General features: G+C 48.9%; 10 protein-coding genes across 10 annotated transcripts; 4 read left to right on the forward strand and 6 right to left on the reverse strand.

Moving 5' to 3' along the window:
• Window positions 1-1,686: 1,686 nt before the first annotated feature.
• Window positions 1,687-3,112, reverse strand: BDW43DRAFT_134364 (DUF3632 domain-containing protein). Its single transcript, XM_032038233.1, has one exon. It carries the CDS (start codon window positions 3,021-3,023, stop codon window positions 1,947-1,949), a length of 1,077 nt encoding a protein of 358 aa, XP_031898686.1. The 5' UTR covers window positions 3,024-3,112; the 3' UTR covers window positions 1,687-1,946.
• A 651-nt stretch (window positions 3,113-3,763) lies between these two features.
• BDW43DRAFT_281796 (putative ATP-dependent RNA helicase (Hrh1)) lies at window positions 3,764-6,712 on the reverse strand. Its single transcript, XM_032042557.1, has 2 exons — window positions 4,461-6,712; window positions 3,764-4,403 (listed from the first exon to the last, which is right to left on the reverse strand). Exons 1-2 carry the CDS (start codon window positions 6,609-6,611, stop codon window positions 4,053-4,055), a joined length of 2,502 nt encoding a protein of 833 aa, XP_031898687.1. The 5' UTR covers window positions 6,612-6,712; the 3' UTR covers window positions 3,764-4,052.
• Window positions 6,713-6,859: 147 nt separating this feature from the next.
• Window positions 6,860-8,861, reverse strand: BDW43DRAFT_134367 (putative F-box protein (Pof7)). The gene is made up of 2 exons (XM_032038234.1): window positions 8,295-8,861; window positions 6,860-8,225 (listed from the first exon to the last, which is right to left on the reverse strand). The coding sequence occupies exons 1-2, from the start codon at window positions 8,676-8,678 to the stop codon at window positions 6,975-6,977; spliced, it is 1,635 nt and encodes a 544-aa protein (XP_031898688.1). The 5' UTR covers window positions 8,679-8,861; the 3' UTR covers window positions 6,860-6,974.
• Window positions 8,862-9,019: 158 nt separating this feature from the next.
• BDW43DRAFT_281801 (putative mitochondrial carrier protein) lies at window positions 9,020-11,068 on the forward strand. Its single transcript, XM_032042558.1, has 2 exons — window positions 9,020-9,408; window positions 9,502-11,068. The coding sequence occupies exons 1-2, from the start codon at window positions 9,168-9,170 to the stop codon at window positions 10,653-10,655; spliced, it is 1,395 nt and encodes a 464-aa protein (XP_031898689.1). The 5' UTR covers window positions 9,020-9,167; the 3' UTR covers window positions 10,656-11,068.
• A 328-nt stretch (window positions 11,069-11,396) lies between these two features.
• Window positions 11,397-15,607, forward strand: BDW43DRAFT_281806 (uncharacterized protein). Its single transcript, XM_032042559.1, has 11 exons — window positions 11,397-11,596; window positions 11,657-11,867; window positions 11,925-13,060; window positions 13,119-13,340; window positions 13,407-13,572; window positions 13,623-13,631; window positions 13,686-14,306; window positions 14,352-14,720; window positions 14,775-14,902; window positions 14,977-15,080; window positions 15,139-15,607. Exons 1-11 carry the CDS (start codon window positions 11,538-11,540, stop codon window positions 15,519-15,521), a joined length of 3,408 nt encoding a protein of 1,135 aa, XP_031898690.1. The 5' UTR covers window positions 11,397-11,537; the 3' UTR covers window positions 15,522-15,607.
• A 75-nt stretch (window positions 15,608-15,682) lies between these two features.
• Window positions 15,683-18,242, reverse strand: hsp60 (chaperone ATPase HSP60). The gene is made up of 3 exons (XM_032042560.1): window positions 17,882-18,242; window positions 17,656-17,797; window positions 15,683-17,601 (listed from the first exon to the last, which is right to left on the reverse strand). The coding sequence occupies exons 1-3, from the start codon at window positions 17,990-17,992 to the stop codon at window positions 16,085-16,087; spliced, it is 1,770 nt and encodes a 589-aa protein (XP_031898691.1). The 5' UTR covers window positions 17,993-18,242; the 3' UTR covers window positions 15,683-16,084.
• A 529-nt stretch (window positions 18,243-18,771) lies between these two features.
• On the reverse strand, window positions 18,772-19,476 carry BDW43DRAFT_312774 (uncharacterized protein; the record flags this gene model as incomplete). Its single annotated transcript, XM_032047427.1, has 2 exons — window positions 18,772-19,167; window positions 19,285-19,476. The coding sequence occupies 2 exons, from the start codon at window positions 19,474-19,476 to the stop codon at window positions 18,772-18,774; spliced, it is 588 nt and encodes a 195-aa protein (XP_031898692.1).
• A 33-nt stretch (window positions 19,477-19,509) lies between these two features.
• Window positions 19,510-19,903, reverse strand: BDW43DRAFT_312775 (uncharacterized protein; the record flags this gene model as incomplete). The annotated part of the gene is made up of 2 exons (XM_032047428.1): window positions 19,510-19,784; window positions 19,843-19,903. 2 exons carry the CDS (start codon window positions 19,901-19,903, stop codon window positions 19,510-19,512), a joined length of 336 nt encoding a protein of 111 aa, XP_031898693.1.
• Window positions 19,904-20,738: 835 nt separating this feature from the next.
• BDW43DRAFT_281820 (ATP synthase subunit epsilon family protein) lies at window positions 20,739-21,308 on the forward strand. Its single transcript, XM_032042561.1, has 3 exons — window positions 20,739-20,809; window positions 20,883-20,997; window positions 21,079-21,308. The coding sequence occupies exons 1-3, from the start codon at window positions 20,781-20,783 to the stop codon at window positions 21,151-21,153; spliced, it is 219 nt and encodes a 72-aa protein (XP_031898694.1). The 5' UTR covers window positions 20,739-20,780; the 3' UTR covers window positions 21,154-21,308.
• A 107-nt stretch (window positions 21,309-21,415) lies between these two features.
• BDW43DRAFT_281823 (N-alpha-acetyltransferase 35, NatC auxiliary subunit) lies at window positions 21,416-24,457 on the forward strand. The gene is made up of 8 exons (XM_032042562.1): window positions 21,416-21,653; window positions 21,749-21,816; window positions 21,889-22,029; window positions 22,105-22,341; window positions 22,393-22,851; window positions 22,916-23,173; window positions 23,233-23,331; window positions 23,384-24,457. The coding sequence occupies exons 1-8, from the start codon at window positions 21,584-21,586 to the stop codon at window positions 24,323-24,325; spliced, it is 2,274 nt and encodes a 757-aa protein (XP_031898695.1). The 5' UTR covers window positions 21,416-21,583; the 3' UTR covers window positions 24,326-24,457.
• Window positions 24,458-25,183: the final 726 nt, after the last annotated feature.

Here is a 25,183-nt window from a genome sequence, read left to right on the forward strand (position 1 = left end):
CTGTCTCGGTTTCTTGTAAGGCTTGAAGGATCCAAATCATTAGGAATTGTTGAGTCTGCAAGAGTAATTCATATTAATGTTAGTTTCTTAGTATCGCGCTGGACCAAGCGCACTAGCCGTCTAACTTGAAGAGTATATTCCCAAGGGCATCCAGCATACCTCAGGCGTAAATCTTAGGTATATATTATTGTAATATATACCTCAGTGATAATAATAGAGTCGCAGTCCAGTTCATTTTGCGCATGTCAAAACATCTACTAGGGCAGTACATTCCCGCGTGACGGAGCCTCACCAAAGCACGCGCTGAACTAGGTAGTGTCAAGGACAGCCCATGATAATATTCTATAACACGGCCCTTGGAACAAGAATCAAGGGCCTGGCGTATTAGGTCTTTGGTCGCTAAATAAGAAAGGTGACCGGTTCAGTTCGCAACGGCTAGTTGATCACGCACTCGCACATCATGCAAGAAAGAAGGCACACCCAGGCCAAACCAGAGATTGCCATGTACAACACATGGCCGCTATGTCAGGTTGATTTACAAGTTGATATGGAATTTGACCATCGGACTATCTTCCAAGAACTCATAGACCACCCCCGCACTTATCATATCGACAAATTCCACGGATACACTATACAGACTTCGTCTATATAAGGCTGTTCTTGAGCCCAGAGTTTTGGAGCATCAAGCAGACAAATCCTCCCTCTAGAATATATTCTGAGCTTGATTTACTCCACGCCCCAAAATACAACATTAAATCTCGTTTCCAACCATGAAGGCCTCTTCTTTTGTTTCCCTTATCTTCATCTTCGCAACTGCTCTGGGAGTGGCAGCTAGCCCAACCAACACCAACTCTGTCCCATCTAACGACCTAGCCATGGAGGATGAAGCCGAGATCAAAATCAAATACTATGGAGTGAGTGCCCCATTCCACTGCAGAACAAGAAGCTTAAAGCAAATTCTACCTTTAGAAATGTTTCATTGATGAAAAAATGAAAATGACTAAATGTAAATACGATGGACCGAACGGTAGAACTTCGTTCTGCCGTTGTCATTTCAAGAGGGTAAGTTGCCATTCATATCCGGTCCTCCTAGACGCTTCGCTGATCTTCCAAGTGTACCAAAAACGGCGCGAAATGCCATTTTGATAGCGTGAATAAAGATTGTTACTGCAGCTAGGTGGCTGTCTGATATGAAATTGACTGTGAGCTGGTCGTGGGAGAAGCTGGCCGACTGTATTCGGAGGCACGCAGGACGTATAGGCTCAAGTAGTTAGTCATTTATTACTACGACGAAGAGCACAGGTATGGTTTTCAGCATATCTACCCGTGAACAAGTGTTGGGACTTTAGCAGGCATGTAGCTTGTTATATTACAGTTTGTCTTGTTGGACCCTCGCCCTTTATTGCTACCCCTTCGTATCTTAATGGATAGATATATTGTGCTTGAAGAATTCAATGACCAAAGCTTGAGGAGAAAGGACGATAGCCAGGAACTATGTCAGCGGTTGTGGTTTTTGGTATTTTACAAGCAGAGCTATCATCTCTGAACGGGGGCCCCTCTATTCTGTAAGGGCTTTTTTGAACTTTTTTATAAAATATTGCGCTTCGGGTATTTCTTCCGACACTTCTAATCCCTTGCTGATATAAGATCGCTCTACTTAGGTTATAGATAATAGGTTTACGGCTTAACAGTTCCAACTGTATGTAGGCGTCATATGCCTCGCTTCATCGCGAGGAGCATCCGGCAGCATCACAAAAAGTTTTAGTCTAGGGACATGCCTTCCGAAATATATAGTAGGATAGTCCCCTGAGCAGTAAATACAGAGTAAAAGCTGTCAGGATCGCGAGCTGTAAAGAGACAACATATATTCGTTACGGGTTCAAGTGTCGCAGTTCTGAGAGGAATGGACACTAGATCTTGTATCAAAGAGGATAAGGCGAACCACATCACTCAGGTTTAGGACCCTCCAACTCCTCCAATTCATCCAGCTCCTCCGGGGAGTGCAATTCCCCTTTGATCACTTTCATCAGTCCCGAAAGATCTTCATCTTGGTGCAGATCATCGCCTGCAGCCTCATAAACCCTCAGGATTCCAGGGTTTCTCTCCTCAACATTCTTTACCATGTGCTCGATAGCATCTGAGGCAAGCTCTACAACTTGCTTCTCGCCAAGTTCTTCAGCTTCGCGGCGAATTTCATGCAGTCGTTTCAGCCAATACATCCACCTCCGAGGGCTGAATCCAACGGTGGCTCGTTGGGCTAGCTTCGACTCAATGAAGCTCTCCCCATGGCGCCCAATAGTGTTGGAGCAGCTGTGCCATGATACGTCTGACAGCAGGATAATGTTATATCCGGCTTCGCGGATCCAAGCGCAGGCAGCTGGAAGCAAATCGGCTATAGAAACCTCCAGAATTGTTTGGTAAGGTCCACCAGGCTTGTTGAGGCTACCGAGAGGTCGGATGGTCTCAAATGTCTCGCGGAAAAGTATCAGGGCGATCTGACAAAGTCTGTCCTTGTCGATACGTGTGGATGCAAGCTTGGCGAGAAAGGACGCAAAGTTGAGACGCTGACTCGCGTCCAGACTCGCACACTCATTGACCCAATGTTCCGTCATACCATCCACGAAATATGGTAGATCGTTCCAGATAGCACCGACGGGAGTTCTGGCAATGTCAATGCCATAGAGACCCCGTACTGGCCTGGCCAGAGGCCCCCGCCCCCGGATGCGGAGAACGTCAAGGACCAACCTATCGTGTTCGGCGCTTTCGTGGTGGAGATATCTGCCGCTAAGAGAATAGCCGTACCAGAGATCATGCAGGGTGGGCTCAAAGGAGTCAACGCCATCTCCAATCTGGCAATATCTCTCACTAATCATCCACACCTTGTTATTTGCTGCGGACCGGAGGTCATCGAACTGCCCCTGACAAGCAGCGTCCCGCTCCGAGGCCCGATGCCCAGGAGAGAGATCCACATTGTAAGGACTGGGTTTGCCCTTCGGTGGCGAGCTTGTCAACAAATCCTCCATTTTGAGTTTGATATGATGGTGAAGTTGAAGAAGTGAGCGAGGCTGTGGAAGGGAGAGAAAGCGAGGTAGAACAACAGCGGGAAATGATGGTCATGCAGCAGAGGGCTGAAGCTAAATATGAATTGAGCAATACCCCTGTTGTGCCAGGCAGCAGCAACGACTAATAAATAGAGTATACCCATCACCTTGCCCAGCCCTAAGCCCTCTTTTCTCTTTGTTGATGACCTACACCGCTAGAGATATGTCTCAAGCCCGCTTTAATGGCCTTGATCGTAATCATTCGAATCGAAGGCCAGTATCCAATCAAGCACGCACAACGATCAACTCATGCAATTTTAGGCCCCAGTAAAAGGTGCCTCTAACTTTAATTAGCAGTATTCTGGGATTGAGCTGGTGACCGGTTCATCCTTGGTCGTGGAGCTCGTGGAGCTCGTGGAGCTCTTGGTTAGCTCGAGGGACAAACAAACGTCGTTTGGGCCATTATCTTATTTGAACAAGCGATCTATGAGTCTTGTCTCACTAGGGGGTAATTGCAGCTCCAATGATATGAAGAAGCTGCAGGATGCCGAATCACCGAAGGGAGTCGATTCTTGGCCTATGTGGAAAATATGGTCACCAGGCCAAGTTCGATAACCCCTGACCTTGTAAAAATATAAAAAAGCAAAGGTTGGCCTCGTATCTTCCCCATTCTTTGTCTTCTCGTTCATTCAACTTTAAGTTTCGGGCGTGGAAGAAATAGCCGAGCACTCGCTAAAACAGAGTACTAATCTATTAAACCAAGAAGGGAGAAATAGAGAAGAAGGAGAACCCAAACTGAAAGGAGCCGTGGCACTGTGGTCTTCGGAATTGTATTGGAGTTCTAGAATAGAGTGACTATTACGCATGTGCATCCTGTACAAAGATCATTGGGTATAAATTCTACACCGGGAAGGTTGTCAAGTGGGCTGAACTGTACAAGGCCCCCAAATGTCATAAAAAAGGAATAAAAACAGAAAACAGAAAGTAAATGAAGAAAAAGGATCAAGAAATCTATTGCCCGGCCAGCGCTTCCCCAACCCAGTCCATCTGCACTGCGCTCACACCCCGAGCATAACTGCGGTTCGTGAAGACGAACTCATTGTAAATAATGGCTTCGACCTTCTTGCCAAACAACACACTGGACGGGTGGATCGCCACCGTTTGGTTCCCGACAACGGTTCGGTAGCTACCGTCCGGCACAAGCCGGGCGGTATTGGTAGAGAAGCCGCGTAGGAAACTCTTCAGTATGTGAATAGGCGACGGTTCTCGGGTGATGGAATTTGTGGAGGGATCCCGAGTGTCACTTGGGTTGGGGAGGAGCTTTGCTTGTCGACATTGAGTAATTAACTGCTTACGGACATCCTATAGGTGGATTGTTAGTGAAAATACGTGCTATAATTTAGGGCAAGTGGCGCGTACCATTACGGCTTGCATTGCCCGGTGCGAAACCATGTGCCTCTCAGCCCATGCCTTACGATCAGTGTTCTCCAGAGCGTAGGCTTGCACGGTGGCAAGCATGGTGAGATGATCGCCCTCTCTCCGATAAAGGTCCCGTCGCGCTTTCTCCGCCTCCTCCTTCTTTTCCTCCGATGTCGTGTTCAAGAAAATGTTCTCCACACTGAAGCATGAGATTATGTCGATCACATCGGATAGACAGTCACTTCCATACTCCGATGCCGCAAGTAAAACGCGACCGAGAGTCGGAGTGAGAGGAAGTTTGGCAATGTGCAATCCGATCGGGCTGATATCGCCAGACTCTGCAAGCGCATCAATGCTCAGTAGCTGGAGGAGTGCTTTCTCCAAGGATTCTCGCGGGGGCCGTGTCAGGAAGGGAAATCCCATGACGTTATCGACGCCACGAGCCTTCATATTAAGCAACGCCTGACTGAGATCGCACCGTAGAATCTCTGGAGTATTAACCTCATCTAAGGCGAGGTAGTCCTTCTCAGTAAACAAGCGGTAACACTGACCAGGAGCTTCTCGTCCAGCACGACCTTTACGCTGGATCGCAGCGGATTTAGAGATTGGCTTAACCAGAAGGGAATCCAACCCAAGACGTGAGCGGAATTGCTTCACTTTGGCTTTTCCGCAATCGACGACAAACCGTACGCCAGAGACAGTCACCGAGGTTTCAGCAATGTTCGTAGCCAGAATGATTTTGCGAGTCCGAGGCGGCGCGGGGACAAACACGCGTTGCTGCGCGGCTTGAGGAAGAGCAGCGAACAATGGTAGGACTTGAATTTTCGGCAATGCAGGGTCCATTCCAATAGCATACTCGTTAACCAATTGCTCCAAGGCTTCTACAGTCTCCTGCCCAGTTAAGAAGACCAAAATATCTCCAGGTAATGGCTCCTTGTAGTGAATATTGAAGATAACCTTGAGCGCTGCGTCGACAAAATCATGTACTGGCTCAGGGGAGTAAATTGTTTTTACAGGGTATTGTCTTCCCTTGATATGGCAGACGGCAATTTCATCATTCTTCTTTTCGGAATCGTTTGGTTTTCCTGAGGCATTCCCGTCCGTCACACTCTTCGTGCCGTTTTGCGTTTCTTCTCCAGAGTGTTGAGCTTGATATCCTTCTTGAAAGAACCCAAGTAAGCTCTCCATATCCGCCGTGGCACTCATAACGACGACTTTCAGTGGCACTTCGCCTCGTCCCTCTCGCTTCCCCGAGACCAAGTTTCTTAAAAATCCTAACAGAAGATCAACATTGACACCGCGCTCGTGCACTTCATCAACGACGATCGCACTGTACCTGGTCAATGAAGGGTCGTGCAGCATTTCTTGTAGCAGCATACCCTCCGTGAGGAACTTCACCCGTGTACTAGGAGATGTAGACGTATCGAAACGAACGGAGTAACCGACTTTGCTCGCAGGAGACGACGACCCAAGCGGCGTGCCCATTTCCTCCGCAACACGTCTGGCCAGCGAAATCGCAGCAACTCGCCTGGGCTGCGTAATAGCAATACAGCCACCAACCTCTATCTCCTTGCGCGATCCATCCTCCTGAACAACCGTTGTCTTCGTCGGCCGACACCATTGCTCATTGACCAAAAACTGAGGAATCTGCGTACTCTTTCCGCTACCAGTCTCACCAATGAGAAGCATCACATCGTTCTTGCGCAGACATTGTCGGATCTCGTCGGCGTGAGGGAAGATAGGAAGGTTCTTGCGAATCGTATACAACGTATTGGCCTTTTCCTTCAACGAGTTGAAGTTCGTCTTTGTATCCCTCAATAGCCTCTGCTTCTGATCCTTCCTTTTGTGCTTCGACTTATCGGATGCGACGTTCGCATTGTTCTTGTTTTTACTCACGACCTTCTCTTCGGAGTTGCGCGACGGCTCGGGCTGGTCCTCTGCGGCTACCGGAGTTTGAGCTTTCGAGTTCTCGGCCAGCTCATTATGCTTCCGTTTCTTCTTTTTATTCTTCTTGTCATCATCGTTGCTGGGCGTCTTCCTTTTCGCGGATTCTGTCTCGGTGCTCCCTTTCCCTGTCGTGACTTTGTCTTTTCCGCCGCCAGCGGGTACCTCGTCCGGATCTTCGAAGACTGTTTTCACCCGTTCGGGCATCGTGAAAGATACTATAATAGCTGAAAGAAACAATTCTAAGTGATAAAAGAAGGAATTAATGCGAAAAAGCAAGCAGACGGTATAAGTTCGCTCAATTAGACGTCTTCATATCATCGTATCACCTGTTTGAGGTGGTTGTGTCGGAGAAAATCAATTTTTTAAGTCCAGCTTATCGATAAGAGGCTTGGCATGGAGACATTGAACTAACTAAATACAGCAGTATATGGCCGTTGTATTGTATCTATAGATTCCACGACGCCCCGTTTTTCCCGAGAAAAAAAGAAAATAAATCAAACCGCTGCCCGTAACTATGTTCTAAATATTTTGCCGTCGTCTATACGGAGTACACCCTCACCGAGAAAATTAGCTCATACCCCATCCCCGAACGCGTCGGAAGACGAACGCACGGTCATTGCGAAGCCCGTACTCGGCCCAGTCATCGGTAAGTTTTTCGTAGCTCCAGTAACCCTTCCAGATCAGTTTTGTGTTCTTTGATGCGTTTGAAGGCGTGGTGGTAGAATTGGCAGACCGATGCGCTGTCGATGACCGCAGTGACATGTGAAGAACATTGATGCTGCTCGAGCCTCCACTTTCCGTTTCGATAATGACATCTCTGGGATCAGAAGCCTCACCCGACAAATCTTTGCCTCCGTATACCGATGGCGGGCCACTTTCCATTTGCACACCATCTCCAGGTGTGTCAAAGAGTGGGAAAGGATTGGCCAAGCGCCAACGACCTCGACGAGCATCCCTTAAGGGTCTCATCGCGACTGCTGGTATCGGGTCCGGGGCTCCTGCCACCGTCTTACCTGCATCCAAAGGTTGACGTCGGTGATGCTTGTGAGATGCTCGAGCTTCTAGAACATTTTCGATGCTGATATGGGGTACCAGGTCCAGGGGCTCTACGGTGGATAGTAAGGCAAGGACTGTTCCATCCGGATAGAAGCGGAGGTACCGGTAGTACGTGACGATATGGATCGGAGAGTTCCACGTCACATTTTGGTAGAACGAAGCGGCACCGGCGCGAGTATAGTTAACCGTGCTAATGTATATGCCCGTGAAGCGGATTCGAGGAAACATTTGGAAGACCTCGCTCCATGAAGAGAGAGGCTTAGGGATCTGAGCAGTGCCATTAGGGAACGGAGTGTAGCGCGAACGAGAGCTGAGTGTATGTTCTGGGTGCCCGAGGATGTCACACGAAAATGAATAATGCATGGATTTGAAGCCAAATTCAGAGCCTTGACAAAGCCGTTTCCAGATGTGCTGTTCGTGGGCGAAATGCCATGCGAAACGTTTGCAAACCAGGGACATCCGGTACATTGCTGCAGGGTCCATCACGGCCACATGCCTTAAAATCTCGACGATGACCTCCGATGGAACATGTGCGATGGGACACGGAGGTTGGGGGTCTCCCTTGAAAAGAGGCTCTGGTTGTGCGATAGGGAGATGGGCAAAAGACGCAATGAGCTCAGGTGTCGGTAGGACTTCAGGCTCATCTTGAGTTTGTTGGTCTTTTGAGGGGTTATTCGCTGGATGAGCCGGGGTTTGAGCTGGTTTCTTCCACGCCCAGGCAAAGTGCTTGTTACGATAGGTCTTGTCAACAGCGGAGTCCAACTGTAAAAAGGAAACAGATAATTAGTTAGTAAAAGATTGGACCAACTTTGAGGGAACGGCAATCCTCACTCTATATGCCTTACGGTAATGTTGTAAACTGTCTCCCAGATTGCCCTCCGCCTCCTTCTCAACCGCTCGTTCGAAGTGCTCTAGGGCCGATGTAGGTTCTTTCCGTGCTTCTTGCGAGTGGAAAGCATCCTCATCATGGGCGATATTGAGTTGGCCGACGCCTTGGACAATTTCGGTGGTACCAAAGGCTGCTGTCCCTTCCTCGTCCTCTTCTTTGCGTTGCGATGCCTCGTGGCGAGCTGGAGGGAACTGACTTGGCCGTACACTCGAGGTGCTCGTGGTAGGCTTAGCCTGCAGAGTGCTAGAATTATTCGTCTTCGTCCGATGTGCAACTTCCTCGCGCCACTGGCGTCGAAACGACTCTAATTCAGCACTATTTTCCATAGTCGCGGCAGAAGAACTACCCCGATACAATGCGGGTGACGCGGGATACTGATTGATAAGCACGGTAGTGTCCGACGAAACACCAGAGCTCTACTAGGCCTGCAAGGGACGGAAAGCGATATGCACCGAAAGGACAGGAAGAATTCAGATGTTCAGAAATCCATTTCTCGTATGGTAATTGAGCAACGATTCAAAGAAATACGTGAATGATACGATAGACGGTAGTAGAGCAGGGGACTCGTTAAGGTCTAGCGGCAATTCGGCGCTATCTTATCTCCGAAGCCAATTTAATCTTGAGCGCCACCGCTAAGAACCGAGCCGGACCGTTCTTTTTCTTTTGACTGACGCATTGCTCCCGTTGCTTCTCTCCCCACCACCAGATTTACTATTCGACCACACGGACAGTTCATTTTTCGAATACCCTGACCTGAAGAGACGAGAAAAAGCGACTCTAGCGAAATTCATTACTGTCTTTTCGCAGTCGGATGAATGTCTGACTATAGGTCTGACATCACTCGCGGGGACCGATATCGCTCGGACGTCTTGACCACTACTAGATTGGAGGCACACGCGACAGAGTCATGGCCTTGGATTGAAGACAGAGCAATGGCGGCTACTTCTGGAACGGGAAACTCTCCTGCTCCGGACGCCAGTGGAACTAACGATCATGTTTCGATCGCCCAGAAGATGGTTTCTGCCACACTTGGCAGCGTTTTAACCAACCTGCTAGGTATGTTGGGCCCCTGAACTCGAGCCCCAGCACACTCTTAGATACTTTATGAGATCAGTGAAATGTGTTATGCATACTAACATTGCTATACAGTGACGCCTCTTGACGTTGTTCGAGTCCGGCTCCAGTCTCAATCGGCGATTAAAAATACATATCCCTTCACCCACCACACAGCTCAAACGTTTAAGAACGTACACCCAGATTTAGGAGTAACGGCATGCTGTCGTGAGGTCTTCTGGATTGGTCAGAATACCCAAATATGTATGGCTGGACCCGGAGCAGGAGCCATTGGTGCACCTGCGCCTGCTATGGCGGATTGTGCTGTGGAGGAAGTCCAGCGGAGAACGTTTACATCCACACTTGATGGTCTACGGAAGATTGCTCGAAATGAAGGAGTGTTGACCCTTTGGCGTGGGCTTAGTCCGACCATGATGATGAGTATTCCGGCAAACATCATTTACTTTGCGGGATACGATTGGCTGCGAACCGATGAAAGAAGCCCAATCCAGAAACTCTTGCCAGACGCCTATGCGGCTTTCTTTTCAGGATCCGTTGCAAGAGTTGCCGCTGCATCTGCGATCAGCCCCATCGAGATGTTTCGAACGCGTTTACAGGCTACCCCGGGTACCGGCGCAGGGCATTTCAAGGCCACCCTGGAAGGCTTACACCAAATGACAAAAACTTACGGCTATGGTTCGCTCTGGCGAGGATTAACACTTACCATGTGGCGTGATGTGCCTTTCTCCGGTCTGTATTGGTGGGGATACGAGGAGGTAAAAAAGTGTCTCATCGAGGCGCGTCATGAAGCCCACGAGCACCTGTTGCCGACTGCATCGTCTTCTGCGGGGCATCAACAGTCGGACGATCTGCATGCGCCCACGTTTGTCGATAGCTTTATTGCTGGTGCCACATCAGGTTCAGTAGCAGCATTCGTCACGACTCCTTTTGACGTGGGGAAAACTCGGCAACAGGTTTTCCGACACATAGGTGATGACACACAGACTTCTCAGAAAGCCAGCGTACCACGAGGGGCTCTTTATCCTGAGCAGCTTTCGTTGCCCAGATTTCTCATGCATATCTTCCGTGAGGAGGGCATGGCCGGGCTCTTTCGCGGCTGGGTAGCACGTTGCTTGAAAGTAGCACCAGCTTGCGCCATCATGATTTCTACATATGAAGTCGGAAAGAAGATGGCTCGGGGCGTTAACGAGAGGCGTCATCCTGCGGATGAACACTCAGACTCTGTATAACATCTCGCTCAGATGGCTTTGTCTCGGACTAGTTGCTGGACAAGAACGGATTTAACCGCCCACAATGCTTTGCATTTCAGAGCACAAGCACATTCGAACTTCATTTGAACTCTTCATCACGCCCTACTTGTATGGGGACTTAAATACCCTCGGCGATTTTCGTTATTGTTTAATTCTGTTGTAAGACTCCGCTTCTGGTTATGGCTTTTCCTTTTGACGATACCGTATGAGTTTTCATTTATAGAGCATCTTTTTAATTCTTTGTTGGGGTCGAAAATGGGTGGTACTGGTCACTTCACTCGAAAAGCGTTGCATTCCGGCTATCGTGTACATACATACACCTGGTGATAGAGCCAACAAACTCCCCTCCTCCCTGTATTATATTGATTCAATCAACATCAATATCTCCGACACTCTTGGAATCCTTTCCCAGTTCCGCGACTTTTTCTGAAATCGGTTTTGCAGGTCTACGGATCGAAACCATTTAACTTAAATATCGTAAGGTGAACCTTGTAAAACTTATTAAGAAGCTCATTAGAAAAACAGGCTTACCATCTGATATGTTGACTCATCTGATGCCTTGCAGGGTTGTTGATCATCAGGTGCCGGGCGAGTCACGAGACGGGATTGGCCCCCGTTCTTCAACACTTCGGCCTCATGATTGGCGTCTCGCTCACTCTAGTCATCTTTAGTACACTTTTTGAAGAGGCTGAACTGCCAAGGCTTTGCAAGCCCCCAAGAATAGTCAGCTGCCATGGCTTTTCATCATCGAGAACTGAGGAGGGAGTCAAATGAGGATTGGCATTTAATCATATCCTCTTCACCCTTAGAAAAAGGAAGTATGGTTTAGTGCTACATTTCCCCTTAGAGCAAACTTTAAGTATGGCAATCGGCAGCGACACACACAGTGAGCTGTCTTCTCACTTCGAGACCGATGTAGAGTGAGTATTTAGCCCCCATAATTACTCACCGTGCTCGTGATGGTCACTAAGCAGCTCTAGTATTGTCGCGGTACCCGCCATTGGAGCGGATCCACAAAAGACATGGGTTGGGGAAGATTCCCAAAGGCCATGGCTCACTTCAGAATTGACACGGTATATCCCGAATGCTCGAATGTTAATGTTGGACCATGGACCGCTAGACCGTCAAGATGACCTGGACTCTTTGGCCCACCATCTACTAAAGCAGATACATACAGAAAGGCAGCACACAGTATGTAATAGCTAACTTTACCTCGACAAATGAACGAAAGGAGTAACTCTAGTACAGAGCGGGAGGAGGCCCATCCTGTTCATCTGCCATGGAACTGGTGGCCTTGTTGCCAAAGCAGCGTTGGCTATTGCGGGACATTCGGCGTCGAACCTTGCGTCGATACTGACTAGCTGTTATGGCATTGCTTTTCTGGCTACCCCTCACCTGGGATCAAGCTATCTTTCGGCTCCTGAATATGCCAAAAGTATCCGCCGTTTAATGCAGTTCAAGCATCATGTCCCACACTGTATACGGGAGGTACTCAAGCCTAGACATCCAAGGTTGTTGCAACTGTCTAGCCAGTTTAGGTCCATTTCCGCAGATATCAAAATCTGGACCTTCCTAGAGACCGTCGATTCTACGCTCATGGTCGCAGACTCAGGTACCGTAAATACGGTGGAGATGCATGTTCCAATCACCTCTATTCGGTCGGGGATTTTGGATCTAGAGCACGAAAAAGTGATTCCTTTGGCCACGGACCATCTTGGAGTCGCATTTTTCAAAGGGCAAGAACTCACAACCAGGATAAGCTTTATCAAAGAGCTTCAGCCAATCCTTGCCATGGCTGTACAGCTGTCCAAGTTGCCAGATGCTCCGCTGCGCGTTAGTCGAGAGGTTATGGTGCAAGTCAATGGATTCTTTGAAGACACCGCGCGGGGAGTTAGTGACGAGACACCTTTGAAGCTTTGGTCAACAAAAACGCCGCTTCGAGAGTATCTGAAGGATGGACCTTCGATTTGTCTCACGGATCGGCTTAAACAAACCGGTAGAATATCGTCCAGTTCATTCGATGACTCTTCGATAAGTGACTTTGATAGCAGACCATCATCTGCTGCCATGGCAGATGCAGCATTTCCCACAATTCATGATGTAGCAGCTGAAGATTCTAGAGCCATACAGCCTGAAGCAATCCCACCAAGGCCATCAATCAGAAGAAGCCGTAGCTTCATAACTACAGGATCTCCCAGGATCCATGTAACAGAGGCTGCTGCCGACAATTATTTCGAAGTACCACAGGAGGAAGCAGCATCGGATATTCCAAGCGACACAATCTCCAGTGAGGACCCCGGGCATAGGGATAGCGTAACTGAAGAGAGAAAAGAAACCAATGCTGAGGATTCAAGATCTAGCAGTCCAGAACAAACCAATGTATTGTGAGTATCAGGCCAACATAGAAGTTTGAGCTAACAGCACTAACCAAAACATTTAAAGAACTAGTCTGTCACGGAAATATAAAAACTTCCTGCCTTTGCCGCCACTCACAAGGGAGCGGCTTCAGGAAGTTCGGGCAGAGTTGCCTCGGGCAGCTCCTCGATTTGATCGACCAGAACCAGGTAGCGAGAAGCTTCTATGGATTCATATCCCATACACCCACACAGGCTGGGTACCTCCTGTTCTGGCCAAAGCTTGTGATGATGAACAGAGACCAGAATTGTAAGTTCAATCACTTTGTGTGCCTTATTGTTTTTGGCTAATGTGCAATACCTGTTCATGCATCAGCTTCAGGAAGTTCATCAATGATAAGAACTGGTACTCGCATCTAATTAGAGCCCGCCATCTCGAGCCTCACGCCCGTTTTGTCCGGCCTACGTGCATCCATTCTAGACTGACCGATTCTTTGCCAATCAATACCCCAAGATCTTGTATTCCTCAATTAGCCTTATATGTAAGTCCAGGTGTTTCGATAAGATAGGCAGAATACTGACGATTCAATAGCTTCCTTATGTAGGTCATTCTACCGCACTTAATAGCCCCGCTCACTAACGTATGATATCACAGCTTCATTGGGACACATACTGGAACTTACTTCGACGACGGAAAGTTATCGAAAGGCGGTTGCATCAAGGAAGATCCAAACCAGTCCCCGAGTACATCTCAGAGTCCCATTTAGAATCGAGGTTAATATGGAAGTTTCTCGGGACCGAGCCTCCAATTCATATACGAAGAACATTAGACCAGTATGGTTATCCAAATTTACGATCAACGGTAGCAAGAGATGACGATCAGATGCTATGGAAGCGGACAAGAAAAGCTGTGGATCTCAGCAAGGAAAATTATGGCTCGATACCTTTGCAGGATGACCATGAGTTTCCCAAAACATTCATGGATGGGAAAGTCCTCATGGTGGACCAACTCTGGCTCTGGATCGTGGACGAGAAAACCGTCGTTACCTTCTTCCCCAAACAGGAGGCAACAACTGCCGAAGACAAGCTCTACGAGCAAGCGAACTTACACAGCAGTATTTACAACGAGCTGAACGGCGACCTTGCGAGGCGTTTCGAGACGGCTGGAGATCTTGCCGCATTGATAGTCTTACACGCAGTCACCATCCTCCTGGACAGGACCCTAGACCGTGATCTGCAAGTACTACGAATATTCGAAGAATCCATCAGCATCCTAGTAAGCCCATTCTCCTAACAAACCAACACCAGCTAATAAAAGTAGACCGAATCCACAACAAAATCATTCAAACGCTTCCGCACGCGCGGGTTCATTGCCCGGCCAGCCGACTATAACAGAACACCAGAAGGCAAGACAATGACAGCATCCGAGCGCGACGAAAGAGACCGCCGAGTTGCCAATCAAAACCGCGAAGACCTCTCCACCCTCTTAGAACTGCGTGACATAATCGACGAACTAGGCACCATCCTCAAACTCCTCGAACAACAAACCACCACCGTCAAACTAATGGCCCAATACTTCGAAGACAAGGGATACGGAAAGGTGTTCATCGAATCGGCCCTCTCCCGACTCGACGAGTATCGCACCCAAGTCACAGACATGCGCGAGAACGCCCATCTAGCACAGAAAGCCGTACGACCTCCCCTCCCAACCCATTCCAAACATCAAACCTAACACCAGAAACAGGTCGAAAATCTCCTTGACCTAAAGCAGAAGCAAGCTAACGTCGACGAATCCCGAATAACCCGGTGGCAAGCAGAAGTAGCCCAGAATCAATCGCAGTCCGTCATGGTATTCACAATCTTCACAGTCATGTCAGTCTCCATACACACCCTCCCCAACCCTGCCCTTCAAAATCCCCAAATACTAACTCCAAAGAAAAAACCAGCTTCCTCCCTCTCTCCTTCTTTACCTCCCTCTTCGGCGTCAACATCCGCGAATGGAGCGGCGAAGAAACAAACCCAAACTGGTCCTACATGCTCGCAATCTCAGGTCTGTTACCCTTCCCTCTCTTCTCAAACTGCCACCCTAACAAGAGAAAAAAAACCAGCCCCAACCTCCGTCGCGATAATTCTAGTAGCCCTCTCAATGGCCTTCAGCGAACGTCTCCGCGACATAGTCATAAAAGCACATATCATTGGGGTCGGGATAATAACAGACTTCTTCTTACTCCCTGTGAAAGGCGTATTCAAGCTGGGTGCGACGGTGTCCACGCCAGTGACCAATCCGGTCAAATCGGAGAGTACGGGGCGGCTTGATAGGTATTTGGAGAAGAAGCGGGTTAATATGCAGGTTGAGGATATTTGGGAGAGGCATGAGGATCGGGTGATTTCGCCGTTGCCGCCGGTGCATGTTTCCGATATGGAGGGGATGATGGGGGTTGAGGTCTTTGAAAAGGGGGCTCGGTGGCAGCAGAGGGGTCATGAGGCGTAGTGGTTTTGGTTTTCGTGTTATTTTTTGGTGCTGGGTTGAAATATATAGCCTTTTTGTTTGGATGGCTACGAGGATTTGGCTGCTGGCGTTTTTGTATAAATAGAGCTTGGGTAGGACTTAAATGGTGCCAATTCAGATTAGCTTACATTAACTTACTCAACCGGACTAGAGTTTAGAACAAGCCTAAGCTACGAAGTAATAGAATAACTCTTTTTCATGAACAGTAATTGTAAATTTGAAGCACGAACCACGAAAGACTCGTGGCGTACATAAAAGTACATGATATGATACACAGGACTCCCTGAGACTTTTATCCCGATATAGTGGAGTGGAGATGATATATGGAGGTTAACGAATTTAACGGAGTAGATGAGAAAGGAGGTAGAGAGACAGAGATGATCGGAAAGAGAAGAATTGGGTAGTGACGACGTGCAACACATTAGGACAAAGGAAATATTAAAAACACAGAGATATATCAGAATATGCCAAGAATATGCAAAGACACGCTCGAAGAGAAACGGTTAGAACAAAGGACAGCTAGGCTACGACAGGCGCGGCGCAGTTTAGAACATGCCACCGCCCATGCCGCCCATACCACCCATGCCACCCATGCCGCCAGCAGGAGCAGCAGGGCCCTTCTCCTCAGGGGCCTCGACGATGGCGACCTCAGTGGTACCAAGAAGGGAGGCGACTCCACTAGCATCAACCAAAGCAGTACGGACGACCTTGAGAGGGTCGACGATACCCTTGGAGATCATGTCAACGTACTCGCCCTTGGAGCTGTCAAAACCGCGGTTGAAGTCCTTGGCATACTCCTCGGTCAGCTTGCCAACGATGACGCTGCCCTCGAGACCAGCATTCTCAACGATGGTGCGGGCCGGGCGGGTGATGGCACTCTTGATGATGCTAACACCGAGCTGCTGGTCGAAGTTGGCGGACTTGACGTTGTCAAGGCCATTGGCAGCAGCCTTGAGAAGAGCAGTACCACCACCAGGGAGGATACCCTCCTCAACAGCGGCACGAGTGGCGTTGAGAGCATCAACGACACGGTCCTTCTTCTCGCCAACCTCAACTTCGGAGGCACCACCGACCTTGATGACAGCAACACCACCGGAAAGCTTGGCCAGACGCTCCTGGAGCTTCTCCTTCTCGTACTCGGAAGTGGTGGGGTCAGCCATGACACCGCGGATCTGTTCACAGCGCTGGGAGATGGCGTCCTTGCTACCCTCGCCATTCAGGATGATGGTGTCCTCCTTGGTGATCGTGATAGAGCCGGTGGAGCCGAGCATATCAGGGGTAAGCTTCTCGAGCTTGATGTCGAGCTCATCGGTGAACACGGTACCGTTGGTGAGGACACCCAGGTCACCAAGGATGCTCTTGCGGTTGTCACCGAAGCCAGGAGCCTTGACGGCGGCAACCTGGAGCTGGCCACGGAGCTTGTTCAGGATGCAGACAGCGAGAGCCTCACCCTCAATATCCTCAGCAATGATGACCAGGGGACGACGGAGGGTGGTGGAGGCCTCAAGGGCGGGGATGATATCCTGAACAGCAGAGATCTTCTTCTCGGAAAGGAGGATCAGAGGCTTCTCGAACTCAACCTTCTGGGACTTGGCATCGGTGATGAAGTAGGGAGAGGTGTAGCCACGGTCGAAACGCATACCCTCAGTCACCTCGAGCTCATCCTCGAGGGTCTTGCCCTCCTTGACGGTGATGACACCCTCCTTGCCGACTCTCTCCATAGCAGTGGAGATGAGCTTGCCAACGTGGGTGTCGCCGTTAGCGGAGATGGTAGCGACCTGAGCAATCTCCTCACCAGTGGTGATGTCACGCTTGTTCTGCTGCAGGTAGTCGACAGCGGCATCAACAGCAGCCTGGATACCGCGGCGCAGATCCATGGGGTTGCAACCAGCAGCAACGTTCTTGACGGTCTCGGAGAAGATGGCGCGGGCAAGGCAGGTAGCGGTGGTGGTACCGTCACCGGCGAGTTCGTTGGTCTTGGAAGCGACATCCTGGAGGAGACGAGCACCGAGGTTCTCAAACTTGTCCTGAAGCTGAACAGCCTTGGCAACAGTCACGCCGTCTTCATGCAGTCAGTATCATGATCTCTTATTCGGGAACGGTCGGAAGTACATACCCTTGGTGATCTTAGGAGAACCGTAAGGAGTGTCAATCAAGACATTGCGACCCTTGGGACCAAGTGTAGAAGTGACAGCCTTAGCAAGAGTATCAACACCCTTCAAGAGCTGGGCACGAGCCTCGACACCGAATTTGAGCTCCTACACCGCATTAGCAATGTCTTCGGAGAGAGAAGGCCAGGCTCTGCCAGAAGCATTGAGAATTAAAGACTAGATAGAACGCACCTTGTGAGCAAACCGCTGCTGCTGGAGGTTGAAGCCAGAGGATCTGTAGAGAGGAGCACGCTTAGCAGCGGCAGAAAGGACAGATGTCCTGGAGGAGAGAGCTCTCTGCATTGTGAACAAGGGAGGTAAATAAGAGAAAATAGAAACAAAGAGTTGGTTGATGGTTGAATTAAGTCTGCCCGATCGGAGCTCCCAGAGTAAGAACGGGTGCAGAAGAAAAAAGAAGGAAAAGGGATGGAGTTGGGAGAAGAAGAGATGGGGAGAGAAGATGGAGATGAAGCCAAAGTCTCGAAAATTTTCCAGGCGATTCCCGATCCCCGGATGTCTTGGCAAAAGAAGCTCCTAGAAATGGTCACGTGAATCGTTCCCGAGGGAATGGCTTCGGCTCGTCGGAAGCGGAAATTCGTACACATTACTAATTCCCATTTGTCTAGTTAGTTATATCTTCAGTGGGTAGAGATCCATATTGACATTAACTTCAATAATAGGTTGTCCCTAGGAAGAATAATAACAAGCGAAGAATAAGAGAAAGAGAAGGGAAACGAAACCCAAGCTAGGAGAATAACAAAACAAACGATCAAACTGAAACCAATGCCTCGCTGTGGCTGTGAATATAATAAATAGTAAATCAAGAATCAATATCAACACCGAAATTCAATAATTCCCATGTAAAGCAAATACACTTGTCCTGAATCGACCAAAAAAAGGCATTTAAATCTCACCTACACGAGATGAAGAGCTCCAGCTTCACAAATCCAAGATGGTTTCCCAATGAGTTGAAGCCAAAGTTGCGTCGAAGTTGAAACAAGCAAGGGGACAATAATCGACTACTCAAGTTTTGATTTACTGTCCCATCCATTCGGACTCCAGGCTATCAGCTGTTTCCATGATTAACCATCATTTGGCTCAGTGTAATCGCCTTGAAGGTACGGATAATTCTCACTATAAAGATTTCCAGTATGGCTATCAGCAATTTCGGAGCTAAAGCCAACGGGTTCATCGGCACGGTGGTAGTAGACTGGATCCTGATAGCCAACATATGTAGTACTATGAAGGCCTTGGTTCTCCCCGAACGATGTCAGGTTATGGATAGCACCTCCCGAAACAACGGCAGGCATATCTGGGATAGGATTGTAACTTAGGATACATCTGTTCCCCATACCGAGACCAGGTCCAGACAGATGTTGATAAGAAGCTGGGTAAGGAGCAATGTCATAGGTGCTGAGAGCTGAGGCCACTGACTGCTCATATGTCGAAGGATAACCATTGTATAGCTCCCCGGTTGGCTATTTGTACCGCAAGACGATCAGTTTGCTCTGGTTAGCCGCTGGCGTATGGGGGGAGCTTGAAATTAGAGACAACTCTGTATCATTAGGATAGTGAAGAAACTCGGCACCAGGTACCAGCAGCTCTTCAGGATCGCCGGTGCTTCCTTCTGCTTCTACTTTCCCTTCATCTTCACGTCTGCTGTGAACAGCCTCCCGTCGCTGGGATATATGCCCTTTTCTACGGTTAGACTTCTTCATACGACGATTCGGGCGACGGCCTTTGTCAACATAGTCTTCGTCGGATGTAGAGTCGTCGTTCAAAGCCATCTCCAAGGCTTCATCTTCTTCAGATACTAGACTTCAAGACTTGCGGTTACGCTTCGCTCCCTGTGCATTGCTGGTAGATGAATTCCCGGAAGGTTTGCTCGATGGCCCCACTCCACCACGTTTAAGAGGAGGAGGGACATCTTTACCAGCCTCAGCGCGACGAGACCGGAGCTTTGCTAGGTGCTGGACTATCGCTCCTTCAGTGACATTGTTTTTCATGGTACTGGCGACCTCCGACCAAGGAATCTTGATAGCCTGGTTGTTGCAGACCGGCAGCACGCTGAGTAGTAGGAGCTCGTTCAGGTTATCTAGCAAACTAGAATCACCATGGGATACCAACGAAACAAGGGGGCCAAAACTGCATACCGTCCCAGCGGACTAAGGTGCGCTTCTTGGGTCTGTTCAAGACTCTCTTGGGGGGACTCATGATGTCTAAATAGCATAAGAGGCTGCAGGTTGTGTAACAATGTGTATGGTCAGCATAGGTAACCATCCCTGTCGGAGCCGTCTTTCACATACTGTCTCTAGAAAGGATGGTGTGCGGAACAAGAGTGAGTGCCCGAGTCTAGCTGTTGCAGTAGAGAACAGGGTGCGGCAAGATGTCAGAGGAGATAAGTCAAGGTGAGATCAAGGTATACAATAGAAGTTCATTGCCGCAAAGGTAACAAAATAAATGACGACTGAGATGAGTGGACAGAAAGTGAGGCTTATGATCCTAGGGAGCATATAGGATGTGGACATTTTGTTGAAAGATATCCGGCCACAACTGAGAAGACACTACACAATACAGGGACTAACAACGTCGGGTATTGACTTTACCATTCTCTTCAAATATATATGAGCTATCTAGTCTCTAGAACTCAGCTGCAAATAATGCAATAGGAAACTCTTGTACTGTGTGGATTCCGGCGGACAGCGTTTTATCTCAATATGTAACCTCCTGTACTATATATTTTTCCGTTCACAGAATATCGTTGAAGGATAACTACACAAAGCTGGCGTAGACAGAGAATTTATCAGATTGACACTTCGAGCCAGATAAAGAACTTGGCCCAGCGATCATTCACCGGGTACCTAATTATATTGTCGGCTATGGTATTCATGTACAATATACTGACAACTACAATGGACAAGATAGAGGAGGTGAGATGGTTGGTTGTGATTGGTCATGGGGCGGATGATCACGTGTATCACATGACCCGAGATCCCGATGCTCCGAAACTCGACGCTTTGCAAAGGTTCCCGTATCGGTTGATCCATTCTCTCACCCCAATCGAATACCCTATCCTCCACTCACCGTCAATATGGCCTACTGGAAAGCCGCTGGTCTGACGTACGCATGATTCTCTATTATCCCTCATATCGCTAAGGATCCGTCAAACTGACTCAACGTTTGACTTTTACAGCTACAACCGCTACCTGGCCGTCGCTGCCCGCGCGGTCCGCAGATCTCTCAAGGAGAACGCTCGCCTGAATGCTGAGCGCCGTGGACAGATGGACCTACGTTTTGCTAAGTGGGAGGTTCGTTTTGATGCCCCTACTTGTATCGTATCAGGGACAATGGGCCGTGAACTTTGGCTAACAATGCCCTTTTAAATACAGAACGGCAAGCAGGGTGACGTCCGCGCCCTCGGTGAAGCCAACCAGGAGGCCATGACCGCTCACGCTGAGAAGTAATCGGTTTTCGAAAAGACTTGCCTGCGATAATATGAGTTATTTCCCTCAAGGAGGTTGAAGTGGATGTGTTGTGCAGGAATGATTTGGAGCTCTGTAGCATATTCGTCGGTTGACACGGTATAAATAGAAGGAAATGACCATTTCTTTCCTGCAAACGTGACTGGTTAAAGTAGTTATTGTGTGTTGTGCTGTGTCATGTAGTCACCGTAAAACCGCCAACCTGCGGTCGTGAGCTTGACAGCGCGGGCAGTGCTTCCGCAATTTTGCCCTGTCCGCCCGACTCCCCGCCTCTCCTCGCCGACACTCCAGGTTCTTTCTCTCATCCTTCGCTCAAGAGTGCTTTTTGCCTAGGACTCGAACCGGCAAATCTGACAGCTGGCTGCAGATTATCGATTCTTTTATGTTGCCAAGTAACGAGGCCTGAAACCCCATGATGCGAGTCATTTCACAGTCCGTTGTCCCACGCGACATTACGGATGACTTCACGCAAGCTGCCTCAAGTGAGATACCTTTTAACTTTATTTGATGGCTATTTTACTCGAATTCAATCCCACTATATGAGGTGACCTTCTGACAATTGTTCGTCTGTTCCTAGAATTGCGGACTGGGCAGCTAGTTAAGGATGAGTACTTCACGTTGTTTGAGGCAGTGGGCGCACTGGAGGTGAGTTCCCACCACACCCTCCGAATATGATTGCTTTTTCAACTTTGACGCTAACATATGTGCGTACCGCAGATTATGGACTCAAAAATGGACAGTGGATATCTTGGACCTGGACCCAGCGATGCGCAAGCTTTAGAAGACGTCTACGATACCACGCGGGAGCTGGCTCCGGAGCAGGTGATAGGGATAATGGACGAGTTGCTATGCCATGAGGTAGGTGCTAGCCTTCTTAGGGAATGATATCACCTACATATAAAACATATATTGAGAATAACCGCGCAATGGTAGATGGCATGGCATATGGGGCATCCCCTCTCGCAAACACTCTTTACATCCTTGTACCTCGATAAGCTGCTTTGGCCTATACCGAAAACCATTGAAGAAGCACATTTTTGTCGTCCGGACTCGCCTACGAATGAGGTAGAGTCGGGAATGGTACATCTTGTGCTACGTGCATATTGTCTCGCGCTGATCAAGTGCTGCGATTTTGTTCATGGACGAGTCACAAGCGAGTACTTTTACGAGGTGAGCTACACGTCTTTCATATGCGCATAACTAGTTGCTAAAGGCTTGTAGGAGGAAGACTTTGTCACCCAACTGTACAACCGCAGTCTGCTGTCGCAGTTCGACCATGAGTATTTCTGCAATCTCTTGGACCGGGCCATTTCGTGGATTGATGGACAAGGGAACAGTGTCGATGGAAAAATCAAAGAAGCAATAAAATGCCGGTTGCTCTTTCGGCGTGAGTTCCTTCTCAGTTTGGACCAGGATATCAATGTCTTAGAGAGTCGTTCGACTAGTCACTTCTCGTCTTGTTTGTTGCAATTGAGCCCTATAGCCGACTCGTTGTCATTGGGAAGACCTGTACCCGAAGCGTTCAGTTGGAAGGTCCAACGAAAACTCGCCAGCACAGTACCTCCTCGACCAATGGTGAACATAAGCTTCGAGGATGCGCTGGCGCACTTGAAACGGGTGTGTCAAGACGCTATCGACCTTGTGGAGGTCCTTGATTACTGTGGACCCTATAACCTCAAAGTAAGATCCGGAAAGCACTTATTGAGTACTCCTAGTCTGCGTTTCGTATCTCTAACTTTTTTAGGTGGCCGTCTGGACTCTACTGTCTAGGAAGCCTCAGCCGTCAGTTTATATCCGATCACTCCTCCAGTCTATGATTATGAACAATGTGACGGTCCTGGGAGCTGTGCCAGTCAAGCAGTTCTTGTATGACGAGCTCGCGGAAACTGTCCTTCCTTTTAGTGCGCTTCTCCAAGCCAACAAAGACGAGACTGAGGTGCCATCCGATCCTCGCTTTCAAATAGCCAGTCACATGGACGCCTTTGTCAAACGTTTCGCTCAGGTGCGATATTGCCTCCGTCTCCTCTTTTCTTATTTTCCCACCAGCTAACCAGTGGATAGCCATTTGTGGACACCTTCCGAAGTGCGTGCCTCAACCGTTGCCGTATTCGTCGGACAGTTTGTCATACGATTGTTGACTGGGATAACCTACAGATGGAGGTATCTATGGGACCTTCTTCACATACATGGTTAGTTGCTAACTTCTTCATAGGCCGAAGATCTTGATGAACAGCTTCGCACGTTGAACAATGAGCCTCCGCTCATGCTCCAAAATGGCGACGCTACCTACTCGTATCCCCTGAGCAGCTGGGCCTACCATCAGAAGCTGAATCAATTCCGGCTCATTCTTCAACTAGGATTCGAACTCTCCATCTATTCTCCAGAAGAACTGCCAGGGATGTACTGGTACTTGTCCCACATCTGCTCCACCCATCTCGGCCATATTGACCGAATCCGCACTTTTACTGTCGCTACAGCCAAGCGCAACCTGACCGCTCTGGCTGGAAAGAAACGTGACGCCGCTGAGCGACATGCCTCTTTACAGAATACGCTCCGCCTTCTCGAGAGACTTACTACGCAAATAGTTGCCGTGGATGCCTTTGCTATATCTTTACATGCGCTGTATGTCCTTCTGGCTCGTCATGAAGTTTTGCCTACGGCATCTGCCGCACAGGCGTACTCCAGCGAACAATTGCGGTACGAACTCCGCATGAAGCCCTTCTTACCGATTACTTTGCCGGAACTCGTTCCCTTTGAAGAATACCACCGGGAGGCTATCCTGGAAGGCGATAGTGATGAGATCGTACTGGACCGTGCCACAAAAGCCATATCTGAAGCACGCAAAGCCTGGGAAGCCACCCTCGCTAACGGGGCGTTTACCCGCGATTCTCAGAGCCTGGTGAATCGAACACCGGCCATTGAAGAGGATTGGAAAAAGGATATCAAGAATACGATGCGGGCCTGTATCGGGGCTAGTATTGCTATTGAAACCGTGAAAAAGGTGCTGACTGCGCGCGGTTCATCCAACGACGCCCGCGCTAGCCAACCCGTGAGCCTTCAGGTGAGTATTCCTGAGATGGGTACCAAGGCGCGTTGGCATGATTGGTGGGTTGTCCCCCAAGTTTCTCAGACTCCTAGCGGCGTGAAGTCATGAAACATTGGCGGTGTGTGTTATCTACTTGGGTTGTCGTCCTGATGTGATCATGATTGCCATTTGAAAAGGATATCTGTCATTCTTTCTGCCATGTATGATGGATCATGAAGTTATGTATATAGAGTATGGATGGGCATTGGTATTGGTATTAGAAAATTCGCGGGATCCCGAGAGAGGGGTAGTTACTGTACATACTAAGCATTCAAGGTAGTACTAAAGGTCCATTGCTCCCATTATTACCCACTTAATTAAGTTGGATCATGCCATACGAGCCCTCGTTCTGCACCAGGATCACCTGATATGCAACTGCAGCTCAATTCCCGTGCAGAGGATCGGCAAATGGGCAACTAGACTACTTATTCTCTACTAAGTTATCTACTATTGGACTCTTCCTTCCTTTGTGACAAAGTGAAAGTGAGTGAGTGCAGTGACCTGACTTGTTGGGGAAATCGAAAAACAAAAACAAGCTTATTGTGTTTTCTGGGTCACCGGCTCCATTCGTTCTTTTTTCTTTCACCCAACCCATTGGAACCGAGGATGAAAAGAGAAATGTTAACGAGGCAGCGAGGGGACCTTTAGTCCTGACGTTATCTCCCGAAACTGAAACTTCAATCGCCATGATGAACGAAAATATCCTCAACACGACCCATTCTCAATACGGTTACCATCATTGAGTGACCATCCATTTGGCCATCTTAAGCGAACGACACGATCTGCGCTGCAACCACGCCATCTCCGGAGACTTGGTTGGCTGGTGCGCCGTCCCTCTTGGCCGCTGTCACTAACGGGCCCCAATGCTCCAATAATAATCCACTCAACGGCCCTCCGTTGGGTATCGCTCAGCACTCTTGGTCTTTT

The sequence above is a fragment of the Aspergillus alliaceus genome (genome assembly GCF_009176365.1).
Source record: "Aspergillus alliaceus strain CBS 536.65 unplaced genomic scaffold BDW43scaffold_32, whole genome shotgun sequence".
In the NCBI taxonomy this organism is placed as follows: domain Eukaryota; kingdom Fungi; phylum Ascomycota; class Eurotiomycetes; order Eurotiales; family Aspergillaceae; genus Aspergillus; species Aspergillus alliaceus.